This window comes from Cuculus canorus, chromosome Z (assembly GCF_017976375.1).
Source record: "Cuculus canorus isolate bCucCan1 chromosome Z, bCucCan1.pri, whole genome shotgun sequence".
NCBI lineage: Eukaryota > Metazoa > Chordata > Aves > Cuculiformes > Cuculidae > Cuculus > Cuculus canorus.
Window position 1 is genome coordinate 63,430,128 of NC_071441.1, and position 24,014 is coordinate 63,454,141.

General features: G+C 41.4%; 1 protein-coding gene across 1 annotated transcript; it reads left to right on the top strand.

Annotated features, from left to right (window-relative positions):
- Positions 1 to 778: 778 nt before the first annotated feature.
- Positions 779 to 18,975, top strand: LOC104061077 (zinc finger protein 474). Its single transcript, XM_054054773.1, has 3 exons — positions 779 to 1,604; positions 13,144 to 13,324; positions 16,754 to 18,975. Exons 1-3 carry the CDS (start codon positions 900 to 902, stop codon positions 16,903 to 16,905), a joined length of 1,038 nt encoding a protein of 345 aa, XP_053910748.1. The 5' UTR covers positions 779 to 899; the 3' UTR covers positions 16,906 to 18,975.
- Positions 18,976 to 24,014: the final 5,039 nt, after the last annotated feature.

Here is a 24,014-nt window from a genome sequence, read left to right on the forward strand (position 1 = left end):
TACAGCGATAGACTGCAAATAAAAAAACTGAAATATGTTTAGCACTATCTTTTTGAAACTAAACAGAGTGCCCTGAGCTTCCCATCATCTGGCCGGTACTCCCAAAAGCATCTTAGCAGCCGTTATTAATGAACTTGCTCCATTTTATTGTTATCTCTCCAGAATTAGAAGAAGAAAGATTAATTTGAGAATCTGAGAAAGCACCTCACAAGTGCTGAGTGGAGGGGCCCAATAATTTCTTTAAGACTACAGGCTGGGAATACTTTCCTTGCTGACTGTCCCTTCGGATATTGGACAGTAACATGCCTTTACTAAGGCACTTATTTTCATTTTTTTTTGATACATGGAAATTATTTTTAACTATCAACATAAGTGGCTTAGAAATTAAAGACGGTCAGAAGTACCAGTTCTGTCAATAACTGAAAATAACGCATATTGAATATACTCGAAACCATATGCATTTCAGCAGCTTCAGTTTGTGCAAACCCATCTTCTTTCATATCCTTCGTAACTTTACACCCTCTGAGACTAGAATTTCAGATCTACATTGTTCAGCTGGTCATGAGGGGTAGGATATTTTTGACATTATTTGTCTGCTATTTAAAAATATAACAAAGACTAAGGTAAATGATCTTGTGAAAAAACACGGGTTGGTAACCTTCATAAAAGAAATAGTACTTATTAATATCTACTGATTTAATTTGTTTCAGGAACACATAAAACCAAAAGAAACAGAAACTCTTTTTCCCTACTGAACTGGCCACGAGGTGCAGTTTTCTGGCTTTGAAATTCGGGCCATAGAACTGAATTAAGAAGTTGGAGTATCACGCTAAATAACAGACTTTCCCAAGCCCTTTTTGTGTAGGAGAGAGAGAAGTTTCTTGAATGTTGTATCCTTCATGGAAACCAATGTCAAGAAAAACAGCATGAACAAATCCAGTAGTGTACTGCAGCCTGCTGGAAAGTCCTCTGCTATTATCTCTAGCACATTGCCTTCAGAGCAGGTTTCACCATCTAATGAATCAGATCTTCCCCAAATTTTGCCAGAAGTGGTACATCCAGAAGCTGTACCCCAGATAAGGCGACCAGGCACTGCAATAATATCAAAACGGTCAGATTCTTCAAACATGTCTCAGTCACCGCTAAATCGGCCAGTCATCCCACCAAGAAGACCTGGCTTCAGGATATGCTATATCTGTGGCAGAAACTTTGGGTCACATTCTATCTCTATACATGAACCCCAGTGCCTAAAGAAGTGGCATATTGAAAACAATCAGCTACCAAGGCAGCTCAGAAGAGCGGAGCCCAGGAAACCTGAGATCCTCACTGGTGATTCCTGTACACTTACATCTGAAAATGAGGCAGCCTATCATAGTGCTCAAGCCCAGCTTGTGCCCTGTGGAAACTGTGGACGGACCTTCCTTCCTGACCGTCTCATTGTGCACCAAAGAAGTTGCAGAAAAGATAGCAACGGTGTGGGGCTGTCAAGCTCTGCCCCTCATAACACTCATAAAGGCCCAAGCTCTGGATCTGGTTCAACATGTGCTGATCCATCTAAGGCCCGTCAAGGAAAGCACGAGGCTGCACCAGCCGTCTCAGATAAGGTAAATTGCTAAGCATGTGCTATATGAAAGTGTGTGGATGCATTTGGATGCTAGGCACTCCAAAGCAGACTGTCTTCCCATCAGATTTAAAATCACTTTCCTTCAGAAGGATCTTTTACCTCCACGCAAGTATTTTTCTGCTAACTGGTATGTAAGGGAAAAGGGGAACACTGTGTGTTTAAGGGAAACTGCTTCCCATTTCTTTTGATTTTCCCATTGAAAGGGAATAGTTGGGTTCTCAGTTGGCCATCTGAGGTGGTAGGGCACTTCCCTGAGACGGGAAAACCCTAGGAAAACCCAAGCGGCAGCGGAGCGGGCGGCGCTCGTCTCTTGACACGCGGCAGTGGACGGTTCCGCGCGGTGCCTGACGGGAGGGGGCGGTCCCGGCGGATACCGCGGGAGATTTAAACGGTCTCTTGGGAGCACGGCGACTGGGACGCGGCGAAGAGGAGCGAGGCACGTTATTACAAAGGGGCAGTTTGAGCGGCAGTTCGAGCAGGAAGGGCTCAGGGAGAGGCTGGTGATGGATCAGACGGGGCAGCTGACCATGGTGGCTACCAGGAAGAAGATTAAAACTGCTCCGGGAGCAGCAGCGAACAGGATGGATGTTGCCACCCAGACAGAGCCTCAGTGGGTCCATGCAACCACGCAGACCCTGGGCTGTAGGCAGTGCCCCCCTCCCACAGCAGCCCGTGCCTCTGATACCGGCTACACTTGTGGGAGCTGTGCACGAGTCGGAGAACTCCTTCACATGGTGGCAGAGCTGAGGGAGGAGGTGAACAGATTAAGGGCTATCAGGGAATGTGAGAGGGACATAGATCTTTGGAGCAGTGCCCTCGCACAAACCCAGCAGGCTGCTGGAGCCAATGCGGCGGAGCAGCTCGATCCTACAATCTGTGAGGCAGGGGGAACAAGAGATGGGGGATGGCAGCAAGTTCCTGTCCGGCGCAGGAAACCTGCTCCCCCCCACCCGGGCAACTAACCCCCAGATAGCCCTCAGAAATAAATATGAAGCGCTGCAGGTGGAACCTATTCCCCAGGAAGAAGGAGATGGTCCCCACAGCCTAGAAACATTCCCTAGGCTCCAGCGTCCTCAGAAGGCCCTAAAAACATCCTCTGTCAAGAAAAAGAGGAGAGTGATCGTCTTAGGGGATTCCCTTCTAAACGGAGTGGAGGGACCCATCTGCAGACCGGACCCTCTCCACAGGGAGGTCTGCTGCTTGCCAGGGGCATCAGTGAGGGACATCAATAGAAAACTCCCTTCCTTGGTGAAGGAAACAGATTACTATCCCCTGCTAGTATTTCAAATAGGCAATGATGACTTACAGCGCAGAAAGCTGAAACCCATCAAAAGAGACTTCAGGGCTTTAGGGAGGATGATGGAGGGCTCTGGAGCACAAGTGGTGTTTAGTTCTATCCCAATACTAAAGAATATGGAACAGGAGGTCAGGGACAAACAGCTGATTAATGCCTGGCTCCGAGCCTGGTGTGAGGAGAGAGGCTTTGGCTTCTTTGATCATGGGGTGACCCACCCACCCCCAGGTTTTCTTACTAGGGATGGGTCATGCTTGTCTCCAAGGGGGACTAAAGTTATCTCTAAAAATCTAGTTAGGCTCTTAAATAAAGCTTTAAACTAGATGTGAAGGGGGAAGGGGAGGAGACCAGGCTAGTTGGGAATGAGCCTGGAAGTGGGACACCGGCGACTGAGAAATGGTGTGCTGGAGAGGACCACCAGTACACCACCACAGGGCAAGTGAGGGCGAGTACAGGTGGGGACAGTAAGGATGAAACTGGGTCTGTGGAATTAGTTATTCCAAGGACCAGTCAATCGAGAATGAACTCACTTCCCTTTATGAGGGATGAAGGTTCATCAGCCCAACTGAAGTGCATATACACCAATGCAAGCAGCATGGGCAATAAGAAGGATGAGCTGGAAGCTATGGTAGGGCAAGGTGACTACAATGCCATTGCCATCACAGAAACGTGGTAGAATGACTCACATAACTGGAGTACAGCTATGTTGGGATATAAACTCTTCAGGTGGGACAGGAAGGGTAGGAAAGGAGGCGGGGTAGCACTCTATGTTAAAGAGTGTTTTGATACTCTTGAATTGGATTACGGTGAGGATGGGACTGAATGCCTATGGGTTAAAATCAGAGGACCCCACAAGAAGGCGGACCTTGTGATAGGAGTCTGTTACAGACCACCCAGCCAAGAAGAAGCAACTGATGAGCTCTTCTATAAACAGCTGGGGATAGTCTCTAAATCTCTGCCTCTTGTCCTTGTGGGTGACTTTAATTTTCCGGATGTCTGCTGGGAGTACAATACAGCAGAAAGGAAACAGTCTAGGAGGTTCCTGGAGTGCATCGAAGACAACTTCCTCGCACAACTGGTTAGTGAACCAACAAGGGAGGGTGCCTTCCTAGACCTGCTGTTTGCGAATAGAGAAGGTCTGTTGGGGATTTGACGGTTGGAGGACGCCTGGGACTAAGCGATCATGAGATGATAGGGTTTTCAGTTCTAGGTGGGATAAAGAAGGGGACTAACAAAACTATCACATTAAACTTCCAGAGGGCAGACTTTGGCCTGTTCAGAAGGTTGGTTAGCAAAGTCCCGTGGGAAACAGTCCTTCAGGGCAAGGGGGTCCACGAGGGCTGGGCGCTCTTGAAAAATAAAATCCTAGTAGCTCAAGAGCAGGCCATCCCTGTGTTCCGGAAAAGGAGACGGCAGGGGGAAAAGCCAGCTTGGTGGAGCAGGGAGATCTCAAGATGTGTCAATAATAAGAAGAAGCTCTATGTGCTTTGGAGGCAAGGACAGGCATCTTGGGTGGACTACAGGGAGGAAGTGAGATCATGCAGGGAAAAATTCAGGAGGGTCAAGGCCCAACTAGAAATCAAATTGGCTAAGTCTGTGAAAGACAACAAAAAGTCTTTCTACAAATACATTAACAGGAAAAGGAGGACGAGGGAGAATATCCAGTCCCTATTGGATGCAGAAGGAACAACAGTGACAGGGGATAAGGACAAGGCTGAGGTACTTAATGCCTTCTTCACCTCAGTCTTTAATAGCAAAGAAAGTTGTTCCTTCTGTTTACAAATCCAAGAGTTAGAGGGGGCAGATTGAGGCTCCCATGATCCAAGAGGAGGCGGTTAGAGACTTGCTTGCCCAGCTAGACTCCCACAAGTCTATGGGGCCGGATGGGATCCACCCAAGAGTATTGAAGGAGCTGGCGGATGTCCTTTCCAAACCCCTATCCATCATCTTCCAGAGGTCCTGGCTGACTGGGGAAGTTCCACTAGACTGGAGGCTGGTTAATGTTGTGCCCATCTACAAGAAGGGTTGCAGAGAGGATCCGGGGAACTACAGGCCTGTCAGTCTGACCTCAGTGCCAGGGAAAGTCATGGAACAGGTAATCTTGAGTGCTATCATGAAGCACATGCAAGAAACCGGGTGATCAGGCCCAGTCAACATGGGTTTACAAAGGGCAGATCTTGCCAAACTAACCGGATCACCTTCTATGACAAAATCACATGACTACTGGATGGGGGAAAGGCTGTGGATGTAGTCTTCTTGGACTTCAGTAAAGCCTTTGACACAGTTTCTCACAGCATTCTGCTTCAGTAACTGTCAGCCTCTGGCCTGGACAGGCGCACACTCTCCTGGGTTGAAAACTGGTTGGATGGCCGGGCCCAGAGAGTGGTAGTAAATGGAGTTAACTCCAGCTGGAGGCCAGTTACAAGTGGAGTTCCCCAGGGCTCAGTACTGGGTCCAGCCCTGTTCAATGTCTTTATCAATGACCTGGATGAAGGCATCGAGTGCACCCTCAGCAAGTTTGCAGATGACACTAAGCTGGGAGGAAGTGTCGATCTGCTGGAGGGTAGGGATGCTCTGCAAAAGGATCTGAACAGGCTGGACCGAGACCAATGGCATGAGGTTTAACAAGGCCAAATGCCGGGTCCTGCACTTGGGGCACAACAACCCTATGCAGTGCTACAGACTGGGGGAAGAGTGGCTGGAGAGCTGCATGGAAGAGAAGGACCTGGGGCTGCTGGCTGACAGCCGACTGAACATGAGCCAGCAGTGTGCCCAGGTGGCCAAGGCGGCCAATGGAATCTTGGCTTGTATCAGAAATGGGGTCACCAGCAGGTCCAGGGAGGTTATTCTCCCTCTGTACTCGGCACTGGTGAGACCGCACCTCGAATACTGTGTTCAGTTCTGGACCCCTCACCACAAGAAGGATGTTGAGGCTCTGGAGCGTGTCCAGGGAAGAGCAACAAAGCTGGTGAAGGGGCTGGAGAACAAGTCTTACGAGGAGCGGCTGAGAGAGCTGGGGTTGTTAGCCTGGAGAAGAGGAGGCTGAGGGGAGACCTTATTACTCTCTACAACTGCCTAAAAGGAGGTTGTGGAGAGGAGGGAGCTGGCCTCTTCTCCCAAGTGACAGGGGACAGGACAAGAGGGAATGGCCTGAAGCTCCGTCAGGGGAGGTTCAGGTTGGATATCAGACAAAAATTCTTCACAGAGAGAGTCATTGGGCACTGGAACAGGCTGCCCAGAGAGGTGGTCGAGTCGCCTTCCCTGGAGGTGTTTAAGGAAAGGGTGGATGAAGTGCTTAGGGACATGGTTTAGGGAGTGTTAGGAATGGTTGGACTCGATGATCCAGTGGGTCCTTTCCAACCTGGTGATTCTGTGATTCTGTGATTCATACTCTGTGGTCTTGTGAGAGTTATGCCCCAAAAGTGAACATTGTGTGCTACAGTTCCCTAGGAGATTCTGTTGAGCGGCTTAGGCAAGCTTTGAATGCTATATATTTTAACAGGTATTAAGTATTTTTATTTAGTTAACATGAAATCCAATGTTTCATTATCCTGTAAGCACACCTGTGGTTTTAAATTTTTACCATTATTCTTAACCTTGGCATGGAACATGAATTTACTGAGGACTGCATGTTCAAAGGTGGCAACTCGTATAACAACAACAAAATAAATAAGACTGCACATTTATTTCCACTGAATTTGATTCAGGATCCAAGAATAAAGAAGCTGATTCACATTATCCAAAAGCTACACAAAGTTTTGGAAAATTGCATACTTTTTGAGTATTTGTTTCTGCACAAGCTGTCTTTTGGCCAGGAGTTTTGTAAAAAGATAGATATCTATATTTAGGCTCAGTGTCTAAAATAAAAGGCTTCTTATTTTTTGTTTTTTTTCAATGGAGTTTGGACTCCTAATGGCCTACATTACTTTTGAAACTGGGATTTAGCTTTCTCAGTCAGCAAAGGAACACAATGCTATCCAGATTATTTCTAAATATGTTTTAAGAGTCAAAGAATGCTGTATTTCAGTTTTCCAGCAGCTGAATAAAATGGAGATAATAGCATTGTTGTAACAAATGTGAGAATAAAGCCAATGTGAGGAATTTTTATATTATGCTATTCAAATCCAATAACTGATAGACACTGGCAAATTAGGTCCACTCCTCAGGTCTTTTATCAGTAAATTTGAAATAACCCGCAAACAACTGAAAAGGAGATGTTGTTTTGCTACGCTACGTTGCACCATTTGATGAAGAACTGGTGTTGCTCTAAGTTCAGTGAAAGACATAAGTGTGAGATTTTTGTCTATCACAGATAATTCTGTATTTTTTTAAATAATAAAAAAAAAAAAAAGGCAGGGCAGTCCGTAGTTACAATGTCTTTAAAAATCCCAATTTTAGAGTGTGGTTTGGCATTGAGAGTGACTCTGTAAAAATGTTGCCCTCTTGCACAACATATCTACTCCCCGTGTGGATTTAGGCACATCTGCTGACTTGTTGAACAACAACATTATTACCACTTTTTACTTCTGTGAGCTCCGCAGAGCCAGAAAGAAATATATTCAAATCTATTCTTCCTTCTGTGTGAACAACAGGTTTCCTCATTTACTTCCAAGCACTTACAGTTTATGACTTGCAGCAGAACTAATGAGGCTGTGCTTATGGTTTGTAATTGTCCCTAGAGCACTTTATTATTTATGATGACATTCAGGAACGCCTTTCTCAGGTCCTTTATTTTACTGTTTTTAGAGATGTCCTTGGTATGGAGGTACACATTAAAGGCAGAGATAGGCGTGGAAAGAGTGAAAGAAATATCCTGTGATACTAGGAGCTGTTCAGAACTAGCAAACTGCTTCTAAGAAGTGGTCAGAGGAAACCTTTTTTCTATAGGTTTACATTCTCTGTGTGAGGGTCTCTATCTCCAGTTGAAAGATTTGAAAATCCACACGTGGAAGGAAGTTGAAAAGCACTTAGCTTGAATGAGCACTGCAGATTTGCTACCAGCAGGGGCAGGGTCTGGGTTTCATCTACAGTCTTCATCTTCTTCCAACATATTGTTTCAATTTAGTTGACCTTACCACCTACTTATTAATTCCATTAAAAAATACCAGTATTAGAGTGAAATGGCAGTCTGCCTTGGCCCTGGCAGGAAAGCATTTGGGACACTCTATGTCTCACTTAACAGACCTACTCACTGTGACAGTGAATTACTTAAGTACCTGTTTAACGTCCTGATTCAGCAAAATATCTGTGCGAAGGAATAACTGAAAAAAAATCCAGCCTTAAATAAGTGTATTTAAAAACTGTAATGTCAAATTAATTTATGCACTCAAAGAAGTCCTAAATTAAAAAGCTGAATTTTTCTCATTTTTAAAATAAATAAATGATAGATTTGCTGATATGCCATGGGAAGGACATGTTAACTTTACAACTGCAAGCACTTTTGCCTGTGTGGCTCTGTCCTGGAGCTCTCTGTGCCTTAGCAAGTGCAGGATCAACCAGACCAGTATCATTTTTGACAAACACTTAGTCTGGTAGCAAACACCTTTAGAGCTGGAGACTCAACAACCTCCAGAAGACATCTGTTACACTAACTGTTCTCACTGTCAGAAAGCAAGAAGACATCTGAGTTAATCATGTCTGGCTGTGTAAAGCAAACAACAGTCTACACTTAAGAGTCTCTCAAGGACCACATCAGCTCAGAAATTCTGTTTTGGATTCTGCTGTAATACCCCAGACAATGGAAGTCATGTCTGGATCTACTGAGACTCAAACTTGCACTGAAGGAGAGTATGGGGTTTATGCTTACATAGACCAAAATGTCTGCAACATGTAAGTGAATATTAATAACCTTCTGTGGGTATTTGCATTATAGACTTTTTGACAAAGATAACACTGATCCTAAAATCCTATCAAACATGTCACTAGCATCTGGTGCTGCCATCTGCTGTCTTCTTCTTATCCAGTTAACTACCTAAAATAAGATTTCGGCTAGCTTCCTATACTGTATTGTAATGCATTTTAATGCAGCTTAAGTCTTGAAAACTTATGCAGCAGCAAAATGTTGTAGCTTGATATAGCTTAATGCCATCTAGTCAGTCCTTCAGAGTCTGTGTAATTCTAATGAAGGTGGGAGGTCAATGCTAAACCTTGTTTGCCCCAGCTGCGGCAATTCTGAACATCATCTTTGGGGAATACTGACAAATATTTTTGCAAATATTGAAAGTTATATGAGGAGGGGCAGTGAATGGATGGTTTGAATGAGACTTATTATCATTGGGAATGACTGAGCTTCCCGCCTTTCTGCTTTTACACAAATGCCATGCTCCTTATATTGATGTATTTCTTTTAAAAGATAGGACATCAGGAGTAAAATGGGTTATTCTAGTGCTTACAGTGGAGTATAATTTGTAATTACCTGCATCATCTGGCAGAATTACCTTTCTGTTCAAGGAATTCGAAGACAGGTGTATGAGCGATCCTGTCTGCTGTTGCGTTGAGGCAGTGGCTGAGAGCACTCCAGAAGGCTGAGAAATGCACCTTTGGATGGTTGTGAGAGCCACACCACATATTATAAGCCTCACCTTATGCAAAATGCCTCTTACTTGCAGAGGGGAAGGTGTGGAAAGGGCTGCTTTCATACAACACAATGCCATTGCTAAGTGTTTGTACCAATCTCCTTCTCCTGAACCTCTAGCTTTGGCCTAGAGCAGGAGATTTCCCCTTCTCCCATAAAAACACATAGATAATTAAACAAATAAGAAAGGCAGAGGGTTGTGCAGTCCTGGATGATAAATATTTGTGGAGGAGAGTTTGGGAGTCAGTTTTATTGTGTGTACTTAAGAAGAAATTAAAAGCTTTGTGCAGTATGGGAGGATTTGACCTCATGTAACACCATAACAGCAGCCTGGGGCTAACCTCGAGTAATGTCAAGTCTATTGAAAATACATAGTTGCGTAGCCCTGTGAGCTAAATAACTTCATTCATGGTCATGCAGACACGCTTAGCAGCTTTGGAGAAAAAAGAAAATACTGAGACACCAGAGGAAAGCCTAACTGCACTGTTAGGTATTTGCAGGTATTTTTATAACAACACATATCCTCAGGAACAGACCTTCCCTACAACCCTTTTTAAAAGTGAAAAACAAAGCAGTGAGCAGACAGCCTAGCCACTGGCTTGTGAGTAGTTTGGGTTGGAAAACTGTGGTGATTCCAAAAATAGTTTAGTTTCAACTGCCGGCCGCCAGATGTGAAATTTGGAATAGGCAAACTCTGAAGAGAAAAAGAAATGAAGGATAAATATCATCATCTGTAGAAATTCAAAAAAAATCTTGTCATACCTCAGATTCCACAGTTAAGCAACAAAAGAGCTGTTCCTACCAATTGAAAGGATATTCTCCTTCAGGTTTTATTTTTCAGCTTTTTAACGTGTGTATTTGTAAAGAAGCATTTGTGTATGTAGTTAGATGTGTGGTGATGGTTCAAACTTGCTACATTTCTGGACAAAAAATTCCATCCTTAAAGTGATCAGATTCCTTTTAATTAATTCTGGTCTCTGCTGTTGTTTCTGTACAGTTTTTAATTGCAGAAGTTACAAAACAGAGACATTTCTACTTGAACGGATTTTCTAAATGTTTTTCCCACCAAATAGGATTTAGTATGAATCAATCCCAATTCATAACTTAGAAAGCAGAATCCTCTTTAGGTATGGACATGGTTTTGCTGTGTTGCAACACAAACCCCACCTATAAATGCTCTGCCAGGATCCGGAGGGATCACAGCACTGCTTACTCAATCTATAGGTTTCCCGGTGAGTCTACCAAAAAGTCCATCTCAGAACTGTGAAAATGTATTGAGATTGTATGAGATGAAGATCAGTATCTTTTGTCTTGCAGGCCTCTGGCAGCTGTTCTATAGTAGAATATTACAATGACTCTAGAACAAGTGTAATAGATTTGAATGAAGCAGTCAGAGATGAATAGTTGCCTCCATTCACTAGGGAAATATTTCAAAGCTAATAAACCTACTTGATTTTAACAAGGCTATTTCCGTTCCTCTGTAAAATTTATTAGGAGTATTTAATTTTGAATAATTTTTCACCTATCTCTGATCAGAACCTTAAGTTTCCTTGAAGCTATACATTTTTTTTTTTTCATTATACTGTCGAATACTGTGCAAATGTTTGTGACAGCGCAGGCAAATAAGCATGATTTCCATGTGTACTAGGATTATTTTTTCCCATTCTGGTAGTGTAAAGAGTCCCTAGAAAGCAAATGTAAATTAACTTGCTTTTTCTTAGTTTTCAGCCAATAAATAATATATTTTACTGGATGGCAAGAACCTGGCTAATGCAAACTAGAGAGGAAAATATGTTCCCAGTGTTTTTACACTTAGCATTTTTTTCAGAAAACTGTTTCTAAAATGCTCTAAGCATACCCGTACAAGCATGCATAGCAAAATGAGTCCTCTGACCTCAAGAGTTAACATTACAGTATCCTTATCTAAAGCTCTCCAGAGCATAGGAAGCAACATCTACTGCTTTCAAAAGACTTTACTGTGGGACCCAGAATCTTATCTCCAAATCAGACAAGGTCTAGCTCAAAAGCTGAAGTAAGGAAGTAGGCAAAAAATGATAACGAAAAAATAGAGAGCATTCTTAAAACAGCTGTTGCTATATTCAGCTATGAATAGGAAAAAAAGGTTATATATGTGTGTGTGTGTATATGTATACATAAATTGCTACCAATAATGGCTAAGGAAATTCCATTTGAAAATTAAGAGGATGAATATGTCCTTGGAATGACTGTCTTTGGATGTTATATTTCAATGAATTGGGAGAATGTTCCAGAAGTCCAACTTTTCCCAACAAAACCCACACTTTTAGAGTAGTATTTCTTCATGTAATTGAGTTTACATGTGTGATACAGGAAAGAAAGCTTATGCAGATTTTTCGGTAATGACATTTTCAGACTGTAGCACAAATGTAAGAAGAGCCGCCCAGAATTTCTTTAGTATGCTGATGGGCTGACAGAGAGAGTCATAAATACTGGAACAGGTTATGCTTTATCTTACACAGCAGTAGAGGAAAGAATGAAATCCCCACCTCTCTTGTTTGAGTCCCATGTTTGGTCTGGCATGGCTGTGCCTCTACCTTTAGGAGGTCTTGTCTTTTACTGGTATTGTGCGGTCAGGAGTGCAGGAAATGCTGGCAGCTATGAGACCCATCAGTGTGACTCAAATTGCTGTCTCTACAGTACGTTTTTATACTAATCCTGGAGCCCAGCTGGCACTGACACCATGCCTAGCCCAGGATGTGCCTAAGGACACAGTCAAGTCCATAATACACAATGCCACAGTAATTATACATTTTTCAAGCTTAGAATATGTATTTGTGGGGTTTGGTGTTGAAGGGTATTTTTCTACTGTTGAGCTGTTTTTCTCTGCAAACAAAAGCAGATCTGCAGTGCAGAAACAATGACTTGCTTAGAGCCCAGTTCTGCCCTCACTGCAGTCACTGGCAAAGTTCACACAGAGGGCTTGAGGATAAATGAGCAATTTTTTTTTTTTTTTTTTTTTGCCCCCCTATCCTGAAATATCCTGGATCAGTTTTAATCCTTCAAGGCCAAGAATTCCACCAGCTAACTGATCTGTGGCAGAGGTAATGTGAAGTTAGGGATCACAATCACACGCTTGAGACTGTTGACCTCACTGTCCAGCTTAAGAGACATGGTAAGACTGGACACAGAACTTTAACTGTATTCTGTCTGGAGTTGGAGTCATTCTGCTGCTGCACTAGATATCAGCAGTTCATCTGAGGAAGTTTTTTTGCTGCTTTCCATGCTAACTCTATTTGGTAGACAAAAAAGGGCTTCAACTTTTAAGATGGACACTGTGCTGCAGCAACCTGATCAAGCAGAGGAGTTGTTTCTTCCATGAACATGATGGTGTGAAAATAAAAGAGCTAAAACCTACATATCTAAATATTAGTTAGGTAACACACATGAATTGTCAGCCCTGTATCTGCCGGTGGAGCCTACCTGTTCTAGGTGGCCAGTTAATAAGCCAGCGCCTCTTACAACCTTCAACACTGAATCCAGAAACAGTTACACTGATTTCACAGATATGAATTGGTTTCTTAATCTACATGACTATTTTCATCCCAAGTTGCTCTGATTCAAAAGTAATGTTAAAATGATATTTATTCTTCTTCACTGTGATTATTTTTGCAGGCACCAGCGGTAAGACGGCCACTCACAGTGATTTGCTACATATGTGGCCGTGAGTATGGAACAAAGTCTATCAGTATCCATGAGCCACAATGCCTGAAAAAATGGCACCGGGAAAATAATATGCTAGCCAAACACTTGAGAAGGCCAGAGCCCAAAAAGCCTGAAGTCATTTCCATACAAGGTAAGCTACAGACCCAATGAGGAAATCAGAGAAAGTGGGAGGAAGAAAAAAAAACCAGTTTCAAGCAGTAGCTTAGCAGTTTGCAAGTAATTCTTTCTCTGCTTTACTCTGAAGAGAAGGTAGCTATCATGGCTTGTTTTAAGCTTTCTAGTAAGTATCCTGTTCTCCTTTTGTGCTGCATCTATTAGAAGTAAGCAGTCATTGCCTTGTTGGACATGCTTCCTGTGACAGTCTTCTTTATGTGCCAGTATGTTCTGAACTGAAACACAAAAAGATTTGCAATGTGTTTCGCAGCTACATCAGCACCTATTGACTACTTCCAAGGCTGTAGAAAAAGCATATTTTAAAAAGAGCAAAAGCATCCAAGAATAATATGAGGACTCGACATATACAGTCAATAAAATAAAATACCCTTCAAGCAACATACGGATAGATACTTCAGCTAGGTTTTATACCTATAGCACTGGTTATAAAAAAGCCTGACACTAGCACTTAGCAGTTGTAAACTGTCAATGGCCTCGAAAATAGTAGTGCTGTTGTAAAATAAGTCATACAATACTAGGTGCATCATGACTGGTAGAAAATGGAGTATTTTAAAAATCTACCTATAACATATAACATACATTCAGGTTTTTATTAAAATACAGATGAAAATGCAATATCTTCTACAATGAACATCCAATGGACATCCTTTTATTTATGAGGCTTAGAAGCTTTCTTTGTGAGACATTATAATATAAACACAGTCAAAAAAATATGTAGTATAAAAATTTTATTTCTGCCAATTATGTTTGTTTGTGCTGTGGGTTGTGTTTTCTAAGATACCTAAATCTCACTTCTTCAAATAAGTGAAAACTGATTACCCCCAGCACCCAACAGAGCATATATATATATGGGCTTCCATGCATACCCCAGGGATGTGTACTCACTGTAGGACCAAAAGGAAATCTTACCTGTGCTTTACCTGGAAGCTGCTCCTAGGACTTCCCCATTCCCACATAAAGTTATTTCACAATTTCAGCTGGATTTCCTGCTGTTGGTGTGAGCTAATTTGGGTCACCTTTGAACAGCTTGCTCACAGGCAGTTAATTCACCCACCCTTATATATATATATTTTTTTTTTTTTTTTCCCCCAACATTTCCCACATCCATCTCTGATGTCTGGAAAAGCAAATTCTCCTACAGCTCACTGTGAAAGAGTCATGCACTAGATCAGTTTACAGCAGTACAAAGAAATATGTACCCAGAAGACACTCACAGAAGGGAACAAGATCACTGAGAATACTAACCAGCTGTTTAAAATAATAACAATTGCAGCTCAAATAATATCTAATCAGGACTTGGTTGACAAATGCTAAGTAGCAGAATTGAATCTGTTGTAAAAGATACGTTCAAAAGACATTTTCATTGTATTTGCTCTTTTTCTTAAGCTTTTTTTAATTACTACACGTTGTGTGGTAAAAAAAAAAATATGGAGAAAATGAGAATTCCATCTGAAAGAGGAAAATGCAAAAGGACAAATCAGGTTATTTTGAAATACACTATTCTTATTTTGAAGGAGTGGAAGCGGAAAGACAACCACTCTTTTAGAGAACAATCCAGCAGAAGGCTCCCAGATATGAATCAGAAAGTTGTCTCATTTATGCAATGAGTCATATCAGGCGCCACACATCTCTTATGAGGTGTTGTGTGCCCACAGTTCCCCAGGGGACACTGACCTGCTTCCAGCATCTGTCCCTAAATGCCTGCTGATGCAACTCTGATCAGTTCTGTAGCTTGAGCTAAAATTGTTGTTCTCCCTGCAGTTGCCTCGTGCTCCTGGCCTCAAGAAAATAATCTCAGTGTTCTTGTTCCGTAAGACTTACTCTCTGTCTTCTGGTAAATGCTGTAACTGACCTTGGGACCGCATAGACGTACTGCATGTCTCACACTTTCTCAACTTAGAGAGGAGAGTTTACTCCTGTTATTGAGTGGAGCAGCCAATGTTCAAAAAAAGCTCAGAAATATTAACTGCTTACATAATTTTTTTTTTATAACTTACATAAATCTTTTTCTGAAAACTCAAGTGTCATGGGAAGACAACCACTGCCCTGATTACACAGTGTTTTGTTTGTGGAATGCCTAACACATGCCTGCAAGGAGAAAGTCATCTCTCTCTTTTTTTTTTTTTTTTATATTCAATAAACTTTCCAAAGTACAGAAAATACACATTCATTTCCTGCAAGCAAAGGGGATATTTGTCTCAGCCAAGAAGAGAAACACTACTTGGTTGCTCTTCTAACAAAAAGAACATTAGGAACAGGCATATTAAGAGATCTAAGGCTTATTGTGGTTATGTGAACCATTGGATATGAATCATATTAAAACTGTACGGGTCCTTAATGAAGAGCTCTATCATGTGCCAATGACAGAAACCACGGAATATTTTTAAATGCACAAATCTTTTTCTTTTAAAAATTGTTGGATGCTAACATGTTGAAGACAAAATCAATTGTTTAGTTTTTTTCTGTAGTCATACCTTTTGAGAAAGATAAAGCAAATAGATACTGAAATTGAACATGTAGATTTTTTTTCTGCATGTGCTTGGAATGAAGACTCTTAAGATCTAAATCCAGGTATCAAGCTACCTGGCCTTTTTGGAAACCATTTTGAAACAACACTATGTGAAAGTCCATTTCAAGATGAAAACAGACAATTTTTTATGCAGTCAAATAAAATCTTGAAACACATCTGAGGTGAGTGTTTGAAGATGCTTGTGAACTTTCAGAGCAGTCTCTCTTCCCACAGTGGAAAATAACTGAGGGCAAGAGTGGATTAGTGTTTAGATGATACTAGATGCATCACTGCAATGACTTCACTGGAAGTTGTGGCTTAAAAGAACTGTAGGTTTTGTCTGTAAGGTTTTAGGCTTACCTAAGCTTTACTCTACTTGTTGGCAAAACCTGCGCAGACTTTAACAGAAAGAAAACTGGGCCCCTTGTCCAGAGCAGTACAAAGAGCATATGCTCGAGTACGATATGCTCCTGCTGATTGCCATGGTCAGATAACACATGCTCATTAAAGAGAACTTGAAGTAAAGCCAAGAAGTGAAATTTGCTGATAATAGTATGTATGCAAAGATGTTAATAATTAGCTGAGAATGTATATCATAACGCACAGCATGATGTTTTCTCTGTAGTCTCATACAATACAAAATGATTCAGTTTTAAGTTAATTTAATTCAACCCCTGGGACAAAAAACAGAGTCTTTTTTATATATTTTTTACTCTTTTTCTTATTTCTTTTCTTTCTTTTTCATTTGAAAAAGCAATATGGTTTGGTTAAACTGAAAGGCTCAGTCAACAGGTATTTCCTGAAAATATTTTCCGTAAAGAGTTGAATGTGGGTCTCCAGAATGAAAGCTGATACTTTCTTTTTTTAATTTTCCAGCCAAAGATTTCTATGATCTTGATTCTTTAAATGAGGCTGCCTGGATCAGCGCCCAGAACCAGCTAGTTCCATGTGATGTTTGTGGGCGTACTTTTCTTCCAGACAGACTGATCGTCCACCAGCGGTCCTGTAAACCGAAACCTGCAATGTGAAGCGGATGTAACACGCATGCATGCATATGCATACATGCTCACAATGTATGCGTGTGTGTGTTTGTGTGTGCGTGAGTACATACACATGTAACCTTACCTTTCATGCAAACCATGAGAGAAATAAATTCCAGCTGGAGAGCCATGGGCATCAAAATTGCAGTATGTCATCAAATCACACGATCCAAAATCCTCCAGAGTAAAATCAGCAGTTGCTACTGTAGTGTAAGATCAAATATGGTGGTCTTCTAGTCCAGCGATAGCAAAAATGCCTTCTAATTTCTGTCATTCAAGTGCCACCTTGAAACCACAGTCTGAGAGGGATGTCATAAGAATACTTGAGAGTAATGTCAACTATCAACTTAGTTCTCCAGATTCTGTGCTTTGTTGGGTGTAGGAGAACCCATGTGAGGAATTTCCAGGTTGCTTTCTGAATCGCTGTGCTGGCTTCACCTCTGTTGGTTAAACATGGGATGTTCTTCAGCCCCACTCCTTTCACAGCTTTTTCACATTTAGCCATCTGGACCTCTGAGACAAGTTGTACCTTCTTCTTATGTTTCCCATTTTACATATGTGTTTGGCTTTTTCTATGCAGCAAAGGACAGAAAGAAGCCGCAGAGATCTTTCGCTGCAGAGATCCCCAAGAGAGTATCTCAGAAGGATCCATCTTGTGATCTTGCTTTTCAACAGATCTGTGAGGTTGGGAGGGATGGTATCATAGAATCATAAAATAGTTTTGGTTGGAAGGGGCCTTAAAGCACATCCAATTCCAGTCCCACTGCCACAGGCATGACACCTCCTAGTGGATCAGGCTGTTCAAGACCCCATCCAACCTGGCCTTGAACACTTCCAGGGATGGGGCATGGTGTAATATCAGGAGCTCCCTTGTCCGCAGGAACGTTTGGCTACATGTCCCTTGCTCAGTGAATATATTTATCTACCATTTCATAAACTGAAACTTAAGATAACTTTCAGGAAACTACAGTTTCAATGGGGGGTAATTCATTGACTCTTAGTGGATGCAAAGACAGAATGATGTTGATCATGAAAATTAATTCTTTGAAAATTTTGTTTTTCCTCTATTGAAGGTTTGTCCAGTTACTGTAAGGATCTCCAGCAGAACTTGACTAACCAGAGAAAACAAGTAGCTCCTTTGGGTTTGTTGGTTTTGAGTTGGGTTTTTTTGTGTCCTTGTACATCTTTGGCTCAAGATTATCCACTGACTGAATAGTTCCCACTCAGAGCTCCAGTGGGAGTCCTTGACGGACAGTGCAACTCATGAAGGCTGTGACTGCTACAAGTGCAATATTCCGATGTTAAGAGATTCAGCCATGAGGTAGAAGCAGGGACTGGCTGATTTTAGAAAACACCCCAGAAGGGCCCTATTCTTGGAGCATTTCTTGCTTAATAATGATACTGACCACGTGATTTATCCTCAGCTCAATAAAGTGATCATCCCAAAAATGTTAGAAGTTACGGCAGCACATCTTTGTCATGAACTTGATAAAAGAAAATGTATTTTTATGTCCTGCCAAAACAAGCATGCGTTGTCAGATGGCTGGAATAAAGTACCATTCTGCCCTTTATGCCAAATGTAACCACAACACAGTGCCAGTGAGAGCAAGAAGGGTAGGTATTATATAAGAAAGCAGTGGGGAAGGTGTTTGAATGTGCTGTTTGAAAAAATGTTATTATGTTATGGAGCAGAATAACAAAATGCATCAGGGTATCAGTTAAACATGTGAATGAATTAATACTCACTTTAACAAGGTACATCAGAGAACATTTTTTATTATTATTTTACTTACTCTAAAGTGTTTTGTTCCATATTCAGTAAGGTTATTCAAAAGGAGTGGCAAAATTCAGTACAAGTTGTTAACCAGCAGTACAGATTTCCTGATATCATGAAAGAAACCGTATGTCATGTATATTTTCACCTTCAGGCTCAAGCCCTAGAGCTGGCTGTCATGTACTGAGTGACCAATGTGACTTTTCTCAGAGCATTCATACTTACTATTGCACTTACAAATCAGAAGAAGTGGATGTCTTCATCCAAACTAAAATGAAATATGGATACCAGCCACTTTTCTTTTCTGAGCTATCAAGCTGTGTGATTTGTAGCATAAGTGAAATAAGAAGTAATATCATTGTGCTGTTATTAGGGGAATGCTCCCAGCTCCAGTCCTGGCGGGTTACTAATTCAGACTGGGAGAGGTACCAGCATTCTTTGGTGAAAATAATTTCCAAAACAATCAATGGCACCTCAGCAGCCCTTTCATCTTCAGAATGAGAAATGTATTGTCTGAAGACAGATATCTTCAGAAGTCAATGGTTCGGTTTCTGTTCTACAGTGCAAAGCTCTGTCAGTCCTGCAGATCTGCCCTTGTTAGTGCCACTGGTGGAGTTGGACTGGTTCCATCTCTTGCTCCTTTTGGCTGGGAGAAGGCATGTGGCCTGAGGAAAGAACATCAGCAGCACTGGTTTGAGATAACTAGAATGGCTTCTAGGAGCTGTTGGCAGGCAACACACTGCAAGCCACTGGAGGGTGTTGTAATTCACCTCAGATGCTGACCCAGTGAGGAGAGGCTAATTGTAGGATTATGGATGTCATGCAATCTCACCTTTGTGTCTCCTCTTCCTCTTCTTGGACACCTCTGCCTTTTGTTGGACATGATAAGCATTTTTTTTGGCTACAGCTGCCTCACTGAGTCATCAAGCTTTGTTACACAGTCACTTCAAGAGCAGAAACGTGTGTTAAAAAAACAAACACCCTTTGCAGAGTCACTGCAGTGTCTGGCATTAAAAATTTATCCTTGACTTTTGATGGGATAGAATCACAAAATCACAGAATCATAGAATAGTTTGGGTTGGAAGGGACCATAAGATCATCTAGTTCCAACCCCTGTCATAAGCAGGCACACCTCCCACTGGATCAGGCTGCCCAAGGCCCCATCCAACCTGGCCTTGAACACCTCCAGGGATGGGGCAGCCACAATTTCCCTGGGCAACCTGTGACAGTGTCTCATCACTGTCATTGTGAAGAAATTCCTTCTGTTTTTCTGCTTCATTGTCAGATCTACTGTTGTCTATTTTTTCTTTTCTGAATTATTATCCTAAAAAGCAATAAAATGTGCCTAACAAGCTTTGCAAAGTGTTTATAAATAATCCCGGAAGTCCTGAAATTAATTGTATTTCTACTGTGCTCTTGTGTTTTGTCCAAAAATACCACTTACAGGAGCTCCTGAGCCATATGCCTGAAGTATGGTTTCCACAGCAGCCTTTGAGGGAGTTAAATGAGGACCAGGCAAATTATGAGCTGCCTCTGCTTAAAGGTGATTGCTGCTGAGCTCTGAACACAACCCGGGATCTGTGCAATGGTGAGTCTTGCCACTCACAGAGGCAAGTCAATATGGGGTTGTGACAGCTAATGGCAAGAACAGAGCATGCGTGAAGTCAGCAGAAGGCAACACCTCTCAGAAAGATCTCAGAGGCTGTAACATCCCTTTTCCTCAGTGACACTGTGTGTACAATGATTTTCAAAATATATAGAAAAATAATGTCAGTGCTTGTAGGTTCTGTGACAAGATTTTTTTCTCTAGCAGAAACACTGATAATGCCTTCATGGTTTGCTCCCAACAGAGTTAAAATGAGATCTTACGAGCATTTATCATTATTGTTTGGCATTTATCATTCTGGCTTTCTTTTGCAGAAGAGGAAAAGGAAATGAGAAATTGAGCTACTTTGCTTCATTTCCGTACTTTAGTGATTTGTCACTTAACCTTATCTCATCCACTGTTGGCTCACAGTGATTTCCAGCTGAATCCCATGTTTCCTACTGGCACAACACATCTAAAGAGCTGAAAAATGTTTTCCTGTACTTCAAAAACAATGGCATTCTATCTAGTTGGTCACATATGTGCTGCTAGCAGCTGCAAAGTTCAAATCACATTGAACAAATAAGCATACACTTTCAGTTCTTAAAAAAAATCCCTCCCCAAAGTCCCCAACTGGTGATTTAGCTCAGCCAGTTGAACCTACCTAAAGTAAAAAACCTAGACATTTTAGAAAAGTAGTCCTGAAGATCGTAGTCAGGCTATATGAGTTTAACTGTAGGCTTCAAAACTTCAGCATTACTGAAAAAAACATAATTGCAAAATATTATATGTAAATTGGCATACTTGAGCAAGTTGAGAATGTCCCAGTCTTTCGGTTACCATACAAGCTTCAAAAGGTTCCACCTTTCTGAGGACAGTAGCAAAATATGCCTAATAGGCCTTTGCAAAACAATTTCATGGATCCATTTTCTTAAAGATTACCAGCAGTTAGGACTCCATAGCCTGAGGAACAAAAAAATTGTAAATACAATGTCATTTTACATATGAAAGATAATAAGAATCCACACAGATCTATGAATTCTCTCTAGATGGCATAGACCTGGAAAATATATAGCACTGTGTAGAATTCATGCTGACCACTGAGAATTTGTATGCCCAAGCTTCAGTTCAGGATTTGTAACATGAAGTCTGATTCTGTGCTCACTGAAGACAAGACGCACCCTAGTATATAGGTACAGGATGGATCCAGAAAAGCTAAAGAATCAGTCAGATCTTGACATGTGTGTGTCTTAATTAAATAAGTTCCTGGACATTTTATTATGGCACACAAGCTTTCATGGTCTATGTTCAACAATAGACGTTCACAATGGAGAAAAAGTTTGGTTTTATTACCCAGTTCAGGGAGCTTGTCCATGCAGAAGGAATTCTAGAGAGTCTTTTGTCTGAATCATTGTTCCTTTCAGGGCTCCTGTCTGACCAGGTGGGTTAGCTTACCTTCACTGTCAGTGAAATAGGGTTTCCTGAATTTTGTATTTCTGAATTGTGTCAGCCGAAGTGGGTTCAAATGAGTTTGCTGTATCTGGAGACATGCCATAGTCAGCAAGACAGTAGGATCATGCAAAAGCAGAATTCAACTTGGGTAGTAGCTCATCTAGGGAACAAAACCTACAGCCTGGAAAAACCTCCAAGAAGCTCTCTGAGGAACCGTCTACATTCTTGCATGCTGTTGCTTGCTTGCTTCTCAGTCAATATCATAAATCACATATACAGAGCATTTTAGACTCCAGGACATGCAAGGGTTAGGGAGTCAACCTAAACCTATGTATTTTAGAAAACTTCTGGCATTTGAAGTTCAAGAAAAATTGAGTAAGGTCAAGAAGAGAGACGTGATTGTAGAAATGGAAAATCTACCTCACATGTGAGACTCCAGGAGCTCAGACTATTTAACTGCTAAAGAAAACAGTAAGAAGTGCCTCATTGGTGGCCTATACATATCCAGATTACAGAGCCCTCTTTCTAGAAGAAAAGATTTAACAATCACCAAGGCAGGACTCTGATGCTAGAAAAACTCAGAAATAAGAAACTCAGAACTTTCAAAGGGTGGAGCGGTTTTTTGAGATTTGCTGTGGATACTCAATGGCAGGATTTTCACAAACTTTAATCATGAACTTTAAGTAATAATAAATATAAATAAATTCAAGCCAGCCATCCATAGTTCGTGGAAGACTGGACTAGTAAGACTTCCAGATTATGATAATATATAATAATTGACATATAATTTTCAGGACAAATAAAAACTGTTTGCAAAAGTCTAAGAAATATATTACAAGTAGCTAACAGCATCTCTGAATAAGGTAGTTAAGACTTTGAAGATAGCAGTTAAAAAGTTGAAACAGAAACATGCGTATCTGTTAAGTCTTTCCATCTTCAGTACCCTGATCTCTCCAAGAATGTAAACCCCATCAAACATGTAAATGCCAAGAGAAAACTGCTTCTCAAGACAATGGGTGTTGACCTGGGGTAGGATCTGTACCTGGATTTGGAAGCTGAATCAGATTGCAAAGTCAGATTGGGATAGGAAAGCTTTCAAATCAGCAGTGAGAGAGATCTCTGTACACAAAATTTGAGTAACTGCTTCAAATGGAAGATAAAGCTGCCAGTCTGATCAGAAATAGGAGATTGATTTAGAAACAAGTACGTGCTTTGCCTTCCTGGCACTTTTAGGGGTGAAAGATTTATCTCGGTTAACTCACAGGACTTCTAAATATAAATGGTTAGAAACTATCTCTTTCATGTTAGTTTCTCGCTTCATTTTTGTAATACACCCAATTCAAAACAAGCTGTATTTACTACTCTGTATTTATGCTGCATTTAAAGGCTGGAAAAAGTAAAAAAATGGCATCACCAGATACAGTTTGTGATAAGAGCAGAATTTCAAGACCTTCTTCTCCAGTCTGCTCCGTCTTCGCGCACTAGAGCTGTGTGTGTTAGCATCTAGGAGGCAAGCAGGATATTTCATGAGCAAGATCAGAGGACAGACTATAGCGCCAGACTTTGGTAGCAATGCAGTCCTCTGGGCAAAGCGTAGCTTACTTACAAAAGAGAACCCCATGGACTCTGTGCAGCCCAGACTCGGATGAGTACAAAAAATGCTGTTAAAAAAGCCACCATAGACTTCCCTGTAGTTGCCTTCCACCCTGTCTCCTTCTCCACCATTTAGCCTTATTTGATGTATTTGAACAGAGGTATCTCCTCCAAACATCTCTTGGAGAAGTTACTGTTGGAGAAGTTCTTGGTATATTGCCAGGAGGTTGTTGAACATGTGCAGCATGGAACAAGTCAGAAATACAGATCATACAGCGCACTCCATGTTACAAAGTGTTAAGCTGGATGCACTCAAGTAATACAGCATAGCCACAGAGAGGGGTTTAAATTCCTTGACACACAGTGTTTACATTATATCACTGGGAAGATAAGATTCTAAAAGACCATACGTTTTTAAAAACCCAGTTGTGGCTGTGAAAATAAAGACAATCTTCTCAGCTTATTGAAAGGAAGACAGGCTGCTTGATCTGTCATGCAGCTCTATTTCAGCTCTAAATTTTTTTAAAAATGAGGTTCAAGGGTAGGCACAAGCATTTACAGTCACAGAATTATAGTTCTGCATACTTAACCTTGAAATGCCCAGGATCCTGTGCATGTATTTCAAACTCATTTCATTTAAGTAATATAACTGACTAGATACCAAATTCCTCACTGATGTGACACTAAAAATAC

Coding starts and splice junctions, on each gene's coding strand:
- LOC104061077 (XM_054054773.1), top strand. CDS start 900: ATGGAAACCAATGTCAAGAAAAACAGCATGAACAAATCCAGTAGTGTA. Junction 1,605..13,143: donor CACCAGCCGTCTCAGATAAG/GTAAATTGCTAA, acceptor TTATTTTTGCAG/GCACCAGCGGTAAGACGGCC. Junction 13,325..16,753: donor TGAAGTCATTTCCATACAAG/GTAAGCTACAGA, acceptor TTAATTTTCCAG/CCAAAGATTTCTATGATCTT.